The sequence below is a fragment of the Glycine soja genome, chromosome 19 (genome assembly GCF_004193775.1).
Source record: "Glycine soja cultivar W05 chromosome 19, ASM419377v2, whole genome shotgun sequence".
Lineage (NCBI taxonomy): Eukaryota > Viridiplantae > Streptophyta > Magnoliopsida > Fabales > Fabaceae > Glycine > Glycine soja.
The window spans coordinates 30,222,033-30,233,670 of NC_041020.1; the positions used below are offsets into that span (position 1 = coordinate 30,222,033).

Below are 11,638 nucleotides of genomic sequence, written 5' to 3' on the forward strand. Positions count from 1 at the left end.
ACTATTAGAAAATATACTTTTTACATCGGTTATTTATGACTTTCTACATCGGTTTTTAATCGATGTTGAAAGTATTATCGTTAAAATCGATATTAACGTAAAATTGACAACATCGGTTATTTAAATAGCCGATGTTATTTAATAAGAATTACACAAAAAAATGTATGAATGTTGACAGTTCACATCGGTTTTTGTACAAAACCGATGTTAACTTATACATTAACATCGGTTTTCAACTTCTAAACGTTAACATCAGTTTAACTCAAAAACTAATGTTAACTTATACGTTAACATCGGTTTTTATTAAAAATCGATGTTAACATAAAAAAATGTTAACAAAAACCGATGTTTAACATATAAGTTAACATTGGTTTTTTACAGAAATCGATGTTAACGTTTTTGGATATTAACATCAGTTTTTTTAAAAAAAAAATCGATGTTATTATTAGGATTTTTTTAAAATATACTTTCTTTTTTTACAAAATACCCAAAATTTAACCTGTAAATTTCAAATCAGACCACACAACACAACATATATCATTTGCATTCTGCTTTCAAACAGTTTTTAGCAGAAAGCTAGCTAGTAAACTATCAATTGTAAAAAATCAATTGATAATTATGAATAAATAATTTATTAATAACTATCAATAAAAAATATTCAATGTTAAAATGAAACTGTAATTGTAAAAATTGTAAAGCAAGCTAGTAAACTAATTAAGTAACCTAAAATTACATAGTTCCCTAACATCCTAAGTTTGATTTCTAACTTTGAGATAATACTGTGCCCACTAGATGTGAAGCGCCTTCAATATCTCTGTTTCCAATGGTCTAACATCATTAAAATACTGCATGATAAAATAAAACATAAGTTAATAATGTAATACCAAAGATAAGAAAATCAAATTTGTTTGAAATAAATAATTACCGTTTCCCAATTATTCTTGAAACTTCCTAAGATTATAGTGGACATCCAGTGCATCACGTAATAGCCACACTCAGTGCTTCCTTTTTGTCTATTACACTAAATACATAATGAAATTTAGATATCAAACGTTAACTACAATTAGTGTACAAACACATAAAATATATATAAGTAGAAATTTTCTTTAAATCACTTACTTTAACAACAATCCACCTAGCACTAGCCTTGGATTTAGGTTGTGGAGTATCATCAAGTCCTTTCAAAACACTGTTGAATACAAGGAACATTAAAATATTGATGTTGAGTAATGATAATGCAAATGTATTGAAAAACAACACTGGCCTGTTAATTATTCCTTTAAGGTAGTTGTCTAGTTTGTTATGCAAGGAAGAAAACTAGACAAAAAAATTTTCCTTAGGCAAAATGACGACCATTTTCCAGTTTACGCTGCAGTGGAGATCAATATGGGTTATTGTAGTATTAAACATTATTTAAATTCAGTTGTTCAGTTTTACTTACCCATTCAGGTAGGCTCCTAAGTAGACATTGTGTTTTGAATTTTGTATCCAGTTCTTCATGTAACTTTCTAATTCAAATTGTGATTGCCCAGATCTCTTGATGGACTGTGGCTCAAGGAATCCATACACATCGGAATTCCCCGCTCGCATACTTGTCTCATTCAAATGCCTATTGTTGTTAACACAAAGTTAATTATATATGAATTTAAAACAATAACTTAAGTAATTAACAATAATGTAAATTGACTTACAGAATCCACAACTGTATAACAGAGATGTTAAGACATTGACCATCGTGTGCTATTTCAAACAGATCTTCGTGCTTTATGTACAAGGGGAAGTCTTGATTAAACATTCCGAACATGGTAGCATCCCACATAACCTACAACGAATTCAAAAAAAGTTGTGGGATGGTCAATGTCATCAAATATAGGGGATCATCCACCTCATGATTCAGCCTATATGCAGGTTTTGCGGGTCCCACAGCCCCCTGTTTATCCAACAGAGTTAATTAACATTAGGCAAATATAGTGAACAATTGAATTGAAAAAAGAAGCATTTAATGAAAGCAAAATACATGTTCTGATAAACGTTTCACGAGATATGTTGACCAAGCAAGGAAGATGTTAAGTGTCTGTCCCACTAAGTTAACCTCGTCATTGGGTATAGGAACGAGAGCATCTGCATCTTTAACCTCCTCAACACCAACCTTCACTTGGCCATGCAACAAAGGGATGTTGTGAACGGCTGTGGATCCCTCATAAACTCTTCCTAGGGCAAGCAGGCGGGAAGAATTTTCTTCGATGTACAACCCGTATTTGTCTGAGTCACCTGTGTTTGGATCGGTCACTAAGGGATCAACACAACTCCCCTTTGTGCTGACACGAGCAGCTGAGGGACCAACCTCAGGCTCCGGAGGCAGTGCAAGTACATGTGATTGCATCTGTGATTGAAACTGAGACTGCATCTGGCTAAAGGATAACATCAGCTACCGAGTCACTTTTTTTGTGATCGACTCTTCCAGCTGGTCCCTGATTTGTTGAGTCAGCTACTCTAGTTCTTTGGGGGCCATGGAGGAAGAAGTGCGGGAGATTCGTGGAGCCAATCCAAAGTATTGATTTATGGTCACACCGGCTCCAACAGCACACACACGGCCAAGGTGTTCTAGTCACCCAAAGGCAGCAGTCAAGAGATCCTGACGTCCATAGGGGACAAAGGAACCCTGTGACGCCTGCTCCTCCAAAGAATCATGTACAGAACACATATATTTGTTTAGTCATTCACAAAAAAAACAAAGATAATTACAATTCTTAATTGCAAATGACTTACAATCTTCTCAGCAATTTCCTTTGCTGTCTCAGACGTCATCTGCACAGTTTTCATGGTGCGGGCCATCTTCCACTTCACGTGTCGTCTAATGGGAGATGGAGGGCCAACCACGACCTCAGTGCTTTTGTATTGAGCAGCTTACTAAAGTTTTTTCTTTGACTTCTCAGCCATCAGCTTCTGTTCTAAATATTCATAACCCCCATGAGACAACACGTGGGGGCGGTGTTTTGCTTCTAGATGGCCTGTGCCTTTTTTTGCACATCCTGCAAAAATCAAACATTAATGAAACTCATTATTACAATGTATTATAATAACTGAATTTTTAGTGGAAAACAATTAAAATGACAAAGTACATACCTCCCACGAGGGGTCTCTACGGGTCTAACAAAACTGGGCCCATTTCTCCTTGCTAATGCCGTATTTTTCACAAACAGTGTCATCCACACCGTCCTTGTCGGCTGCAAGTGCCTATTTTGACGTCAAATTAGATTTAAACTGTCTCCACCGCTCCCCCACAGTCTGAAGTATTTTCTTCTTTGTCTTACCATCGGATGCTTCAAGGATATCAAATTCAACTTGACAAACAATAAAATAGGTTTTATTGTTAGTAAATTATAAATTTTGGCTAATAAAGAAAATGAAATATGACAACTAAAATACCTGAATATCCTTCCATATCAAATCCTTCTGAGCAGCAAGAACTTGCTTCCAAGTCTTGTATGTCACGTCGACCTTATCACGAGCAACAATCCCTAAATATGTTCTTAATTTCTTCTTGTGGGGACCATCGGCCTTCCTGGTCGCAGGATCGACGTGGACCACCGGTCTATCTGCCCCAGGTGCTCTAGTCGCCAAGTATCATAGCCGTGTGACTTTTCGTGTCCGCTTCAAGGTAAATGGCGACTGTGATGCTACTACAGGAGGAGGAGGAGGAGGAGGAGGAGGAGGAGAAGGTGAGCCAGGGGGAGTAACCATGGGTCTGTAAAGAAAAAAACTTGACTTAGTTAACATTATCAAAAAATTGAATCAGTTATGTAAATGAATGTACCAAAATGAAATACATAATTATAAAATTACATTAGACAATGTTAATTAATTCTCCTTCATCATGATCATTACGATTAGCATGAACGTCGTCAACTTCTTCTTCTCCGACGACGTTAGGAGTCATTTGTGTGGATAGAGGACTAACATAAGTATCAATGTATGAATCATCATTTTCTAGATTAACATCTATTGTTTTCCCGTGTAGAACCACGGACCACCTTTCATCACAAGGGTCTTGAACATAAAATACTTGTTTAGCTTGTCCTACCATGATGAAAGGGTCATTGTGGTAAGCTAGTTTCTTTAGGTCTACCAACGTAAATCCTACATCATCGGTCCGCACACCGGTGTTGTTGTCAACCCATTTACATTTAAAAACACAAACAATAAATTTGACATAGTTAAGCTCCCAAATTTCATCAATGAACCCAAAGTAAGGGATGAAAGCTACACAGGGATTGTCATCATGTACACTGGCGAAGTATTGAGATTCAGCCTTTAGGGTGACCCCACTGTTTTGCATTATACTTTTCTCGTCTTGTGCTTTCGTATAAAAGGAATACTTGTTTATGTCGTATCCTTGCCAAGTTATAACATTTCTTTTAGGCCCATCAGCTAGCTTTCTTAATGTTTCAGAAGCATTTTCATCAACAAAGATTGTATCTTTAAACCAATCAAAGAAAGTCTTGTTATGCTTTTTCAAGACCCAGTTCTTTGACATTTTTGGATTACTTTGTTTGACTAAACCTTCATGCTGAAGCATGTATGGCAAAACTTCATTATTGTTATTCAAGACATACAAGTGAGCTTGTAACAAATCTTCTACACTTGGAGTGATAACATGCAGTCCTCTTGAACCCTTATCGCCTACTCTATCGTCATGCCGAGACTCGAGAAGCCCAACATGTTTAGCCTTTTCAATGTACTCTGAATAAAATTCAATGGCTTCTTCTACAATGTACCTTTCAACAATAGATGCTTCGAGATGATGTAGATTCTTTGACCAGGACCACAACATTTGATTTCTCTGACCAGATGAACAATTAAGTGAACCATGATGTCAAAGAAAGCAGAAGGAAAATATATCTCTAACTGGCACAATATATTTGCAGCCTCGTTTTCCAGGTCATCAAACTTGACAGGATCAAGGACTTTGCTACATATGGCATTGAAGAAAAAACGCAGGCGAGTTATGGCTAACTTGACTTTGTTAGGAAAAATGTCTCGTATGGCCACAACTAACAATTGTTGCATTAACACGTGACAATCTTGAAACTTTAACCCTACCAGCTAAAGCTCCTTCAACTGCACAAGGCTCTTAATATTTGAAGAGTATCCTTGTGGGACTTTGACCCACCGCAGACACTAACAAAAATTGGTATTATCCTTTTTCGACGAAGTATGACAAGCTTAAGGCAACTATATTTTTTTCCCATCAGACCTTGGATGCAATTGCAATCATATGCCCAACTCAGCTAGATCTTGATGGGTATTCAAACCATCTTTCATCTTGCCTTGAATGTTAAGAAGCGTCCCAATGACATTATCACATACATTTTTCTCCACAGGCATAACATCAATACAATGCCTAATGTCAAGGTTAGACCAGTATGCAAGATCAAAGAAAATCGACCTCTTCTTCCATATGCAACTCTTACTTTTTTCCTTCTTTTGGGTCTTTCCAAATATAGTATTCAAGTGTTGAACTCGCTGTAAGACTTGCTCACCAGTCAACGGTATCGGTGCAGTTTCATGCTCTTGAGATCCATTAAATGCTTTTTTTTCAATTGCTTGTAAGGGTGATGAGGTTTTAGAAAATGCCGATGCCTAGTGTAGACTGTTTTTCTACCATGTTTCAGTTGTATGTAGCTTGTGTCTTCTTCACAAATAGGGCATGCATGATGACCCTTAACACTATAACCACTCAAATTCCCCTATGCTGGAAAGTCATTAATGGTACAAAAAAGCATTGCACGCATTTGAAAAGTCTCATTCTGAAACCCATCAAACACTAAAATCCCCTCGTCCCACAACTTTGTCAGGTCTTCAATCAACGGACTTAGATAAACATCAATGTCATTTCCTGACTGTCTTGGGCCCAATATCATCATAGACAACATCATGTATTTTTGCTTCATGCACAACCAAGGAGGCAAATTGTAAATTACTAGTAGAATTGGCCATGAACTGTGCTGAGTGCTTAAATTGCCATATGGATTCATTCCATCACTGGCTAGTCCAAGCCTAAGATTTCTTGCCTCTTTTCCGAAATCTGGAAACAAACGATCTATCTTCTTCCATTGGGAGCAATCAGTCGGATGATGGACCATTCCATCGCAGTTTCTCTCATTTGCATGCCATGTAAGATCTTTAGCGTCGTCTCCATTAGCAAAAAGACGCTTAAACCTTGGAACGATCGACAGATACCACAACACCTTTGCTAGGGGGGCCCTTCTTTGAGTTTTCATCACTACTACACTCCTCATCATCCTTGACTTTGTACCGTGATATCCCACACCTAAGGCATTTCGACATTTCTTCAAATTCATGTCTGTACAATATGCAATCATTCGGGCAAGCATGAATCTTCTGATACTCCATACCCATTGGACATAGTATCTTCTTCGTTTGATAGTAACTTTTAGGCAACCTGTTTTCCTCTGGAAGCATATCGTGCACTACTTGAAGCAGTGAACTAAAGCTTTTGTCACTTCAGCCAATTTGGACCTTCACATTAACCATACTTAACACCATCGACAACAGCGTCAATGAATTCTTACACCCTAAATACAAAGGCTTCTTTGAATCACTTTGCAATGTATCATACATAGGGGCATGTGCTTGCTGAAAAGACTCTTGTCCAAGGTCACAAATCATATCCTCCAAGCGATCTCTCATTTCTACATCAAACGGTTCAAATTAGGACCCACTGTGCATGTCTGTCAATTCACCATGCCATATCCACGTCGTATAATTCCTCTTAATTCCGTCACACAACAAATGCTTTTGTATGTCATCGACTTTTTGTCGTCTCCCGTTCAAACAATTTATGCACAGACAAAAAAAACTTGTCGTTTTCATCTGGTCGACTTCTTTCTGAAGTAAATTGTAGGAACTGTTCGACGCCTTCCTCATACGCAGGACTCAATCGACTTTCATTCATCCAACTTCGATCCATCTAAATAATAACTCATTCATACTCCGAAACTCATTCAATGCATGATATCTCACTTTTTCATTTAATGTGTGGCCCTATCCCATTTAGGAAGACACATTTTTATGGTAGATTCAGGCGTCAAGATTAATCTTATTTTGTTAAATTTGAAGAAATTTCGGCAGCATTTAGCATTGGTCTCCAAGTACACGACATGAAATCGGTGACATTAATTCCCCGATAATCAAGTATGCACTCAGAGAACAACTAGAAATGCATTGTACCATAATTACATCAAATTAAACAAAATAATGTTAACCTTACAAATGAATCTACCATAAAAATGTTTCTCTCCCCAAACTGTCCAAACGGACAATTCAAGATTCAATACTATGATTAATGCAAACGAGAATCTAAGGTTCACTCATTATGAACAAAAGTTGAATCTAAAGAAAAGCACATTAATGACATACAATTTAAATACAATGACATATAACACAACACACCAAATCGGGAAGAACCCTAACCAAACAAGAAAGCACTGGCTGCGGAGTTAGGGCAATAGACGGTGGAGCTATCCACTCTAGTCACACGTGCCGCTCACGATAAGTCGTTCGATATGTTAGCCCCGCTAACGAATTGGAGGAGCTATCATGAGTGACGCCTGTGACAAGAGTGGATAGCTCCACTATCTGTTGCCCTAACTCCACAACCATTGCTTTCTTGTTTGGTTAGGGTTCTTTCCCATCTGCTGTGTTGTGTCAGAGCAGCAACATCGAAACTAGCTAACTGATGGAAACCAACCATTGATTTAATTGAAGGTTTTTACAAAACTGCCCGGAATGCAATTTCATAGAACATTTTTCCAATAAATAGATGGATGTGATGTTCACACTGGGAATTTATTACCTAGCTAGCTACCTAATAAACTGTTCTAATTGCAGATTTGACCATTTTACCATAGAAGATTTTCCCGTTAAGCAATGAGGAAGAGAGAATGATAGAAATGGAATTTCACCTAACAGCATATTAGCTAGTGGCTAACCTCGTCAATATGTTAGGCTTGTACCTGGAATTTAATTACTAATAGGATATTGGAAGGTTTTAAGCTCTACCAATAAGCTAATAGAAATTAATGTTTTTGTAATATTTGAATTACACTTTTCGAATTTTGATGTAAGGGTTGTGCCTCACTAATAAGATAGGTGAAGGTTTTAAGATCTTGCAGCTAATTAAGTCTAGAGGGGTTGTGCCCCACAATCAATTTCTTAGCTTTCCACTCAGAATACTTTCAAATTGGTGTAGACTTCAATCAATTGTTTTTAAATCTAACACCAGTATATGTGTATATAAATGCTAGGACAAATGTCAAAACAATAGTCTATCATAATACATATAAAGATAGTAGACCGTACATACCTACCTAGAGTTGCTATAATCAAAGAGCTTCCACAGCAACGCCAATTAGCAGTAGTAAATGATAACCCTTAAAAAAAGCATACAAAAATTAGCCACGATGTATTAAATCCTTTTATCAATAGTATGACTCTCACTTCATGGTCATACATTGACTCTCACTTCATAGTGTGTTGTGGGCATGCAGTGGAGTTGTTTCATACTAAGTTCTGCCACGTAATTTTGAGAATTGAAAGGAGGAAACCTAACCTACCAGCTTGCACGGCATGCAAAATCTTATGCACTAATGGATAGACATACCATATATATAACCATGCTTAATTATAAGCTTCGGACCAAATATTTATTTTGCTGAATGAGTGAAAATAACAATGATGACCAATTAGTTTTGTTTCAAATGAAACTTATAATCACATATTTAACTTATATATAATAACAAAATTAACTTAGAAATTTCTAAGTATACTTGTCACTTGTTTAACTTATAAATACCTAATTATACGTGAATTTCTTTGTTTCCTAGCTAGATAGATTGCTTTTTGGTGGTTGGAATAATTACAGATCAATTCAAAATGGAAGAGGTGTCAATAAAAATGATAGCTCAAGTCTCGGTTCATATTTATGGCTTCTGCACAGTATGTCTTGAACTTAACCTTAAAAGAGTTCAATAAGAGTTCAATGCCTTACTTTATTAGCCACCTAAAGAGTTCAATAAGCAGTGTTTATTGAAACTTTTGGGTTTTGTCTTTAATCAGGGTGAGGAATTGCGTAAACTGGTAGGAGCTACATATTATATAGAGTGCTGCTCAAAGACTCAACAAGTATGTTTATTGTGCCATTTTATTCTTACAACACTTGATGCTCAAGTAATCTGTTAACAAATTTTTCACATTTCTGTTCTAAAGAAAAATATATCTATTGTCCACTTCAGAAGCATTGTAGCACATTGTCACCAATGTATTACTGAGCAGAAAATACTTCAGACATAGTACTAATTGCACTGGGAAATACAAGCCTAAGGGAACATTTATTTTAAAAATTATGCTTTGGAGAAAAAAATAGATCAAATATAATATAATCCAATTCAAATGAATGGACAAAAATCCAAGATAAATTTAATACTAATAATAATAATGGTGTTATTATTGGTTAATGGTATTACTAAAAATTTTATTATTGGTAAAGACCATTGATGTCAATTGATCAAGCCGAGTACACCTGTTGAGACAAGCTTAGTTGTTGTGAATATGTGTGGTGTATGGCAGTTAGAAAAAAAGTTAAATCAGTATGGGTATAATACCACTAGAGGCTTAACTAGTAGTTCTACTGTTGTTGCAGTATATGGTTTCCCTCCCTCATAGTATAAGTTGTCTCACTCGCAACACTAGTAGACTTAGTAGCTAAGATGTTGGGTGAGGGATACATATTAGGCACTCAAGTATATCAACTACAACATATCATGGGCACAACAAACTATGACAAACAGTATTGATACTAATAGGAAGGAAGTCTAACTGAATACAGTCTTGGCTTCTAATCATACCAATGTCCTAGGAAAGACTAATTGAATGCATGATCCTTTGGAAATCTAAATCAGTAGAAGAGGTCACTTGGGAAGAGGAGACCAACATCAGAGGTCAACTCCCCATACTTTTGCCCTGAGGATAAGACATGTTTTGAATTGATGATCCAAAAGCTAAGGCCATATAATTTTATTTTGTAGGTGAAAACCAAATTACAAAGAGTTCTGAAATTGTGAGTGTGTGGTGAATTTGATAGTTAGTTTAGAGGAAAAAGGAAGGTTAGGAGGTTTCTCCATAGGTGGAAGCTTTTGCTATTATTTTTGTTATTTGCTTTTCCTGTTTCTTGATGAATATACTAGTCTGCCTTTCAAAGATAGGATTTGTTCCTATAACAATTGCTAGAATAAAATACAATGAAGAATAAAATAGAGCCCACACAAGTCTTGCTATAATACCATAGATTGTAATCACCAACAGACAAAATACAGAAAATGTGACTTCAACGCCAGTACAAAGCATGGCTACTGCTACATTTGTGCTATGCATTTGTGCTCTAGTAAAAATATAGGAGATATGGAACCAACTCAGAAAAATATGTGCAAATTGGAAGGCATGCTTGCATCTAATATGCCTGCGGAGCCTTCAACGCCAGTACAAAGCATGACTACTGCTACTATTTCTACGACTAAGGGCACAATATAAATATGAGGTATGTATGGTATATATATTTTCATGTAGTTGCTTCAACTTGGATTTATCATTTTGTTTCTAATTTAGACAAGAGGTGTCTTGAATTGGTTTATGGAATTAAAGTGTGTATATGTTGGGTCACTTTACCAGATTCACATGACATTTTTAAAAGCCAAAAACAATTATTTGATGAATCTTCATAGCATAAGCACAAAACAACCAAGGAAAGACAAAAACTTTGCTTCCCATATATAGTTAAGTCAGCTTCTCATCACGCCCCACACCATACATATCCTTACCCCATTCATTTTTAGCTATAAATGTGCATCAAGCAAAGGTTAGGCTTGGACACATGCATTAGAACCCTATCAAGTAAAGAGGGTTACAGAAATAAAAAGAGAAAGCCGACAACACATCATATTGGTGTCTTATATTCAGGAACATGGTCCTGGAAATTGGAGGGCAGTTCTTGCCAAAACAGGTTAATTAATTAGCCCTACACTCAATTTGATTATTATTTTGCATAATATTGGTTCTTGTTCTTTGTTGTGTTTATTAGATCATTATTTAAAAATGTTTCTGATTGAAATATTGGCCATTTGGGTTTCATTGTTTTATCTTTGGATCTGAATTGATTTTTCCATTTTGGGGTTATTTTCAGGGTTTTCAAGATGCAGCAAGAGTTGCAGACTTAGATCAACTAATTACCTGAGGCCAGGAATCAAACAAGGCAACTTCTCAGAACAAGAGGAGAAGATGATAATCCATCTTCAAGATCTTTTAGGAAACAGGTACAAATCAATCTTCCAAGCACCTACTTAGTTTGAGTTTTGAAGATTTATTTATTTTTAACTGTTTTGAGTATTTTGATTTGGGAAGTTCTATGTTACCAATTTAACGTTAACATCAGTTTGTGAAAAACCGATGTTAACGTAAGCTCATTAACATCAATTTTCTCAAAAATCAATGTTAACCACTGCACATTAATTTCAATTATGTCACCGTGTTAACCTTAATATCGATTTTTCTCAAAATGGAT

General features: G+C 36.1%; 1 protein-coding gene across 1 annotated transcript in view; it reads left to right on the forward strand.

Moving 5' to 3' along the window:
* LOC114398714 (transcription factor MYB30-like) overlaps window positions 1–11,421 on the forward strand; it is a 79,777-nt gene extending 68,356 nt beyond the window's left edge. The window contains exons 2-3 of the mRNA XM_028360880.1: window positions 11,012–11,080; window positions 11,261–11,421. Coding sequence (XP_028216681.1) covers window positions 11,012–11,080; window positions 11,261–11,421 — 230 coding nt within the window. The remainder of the gene's footprint in view (window positions 1–11,011; window positions 11,081–11,260) is intronic.
* Window positions 11,422–11,638: the final 217 nt, after the last annotated feature.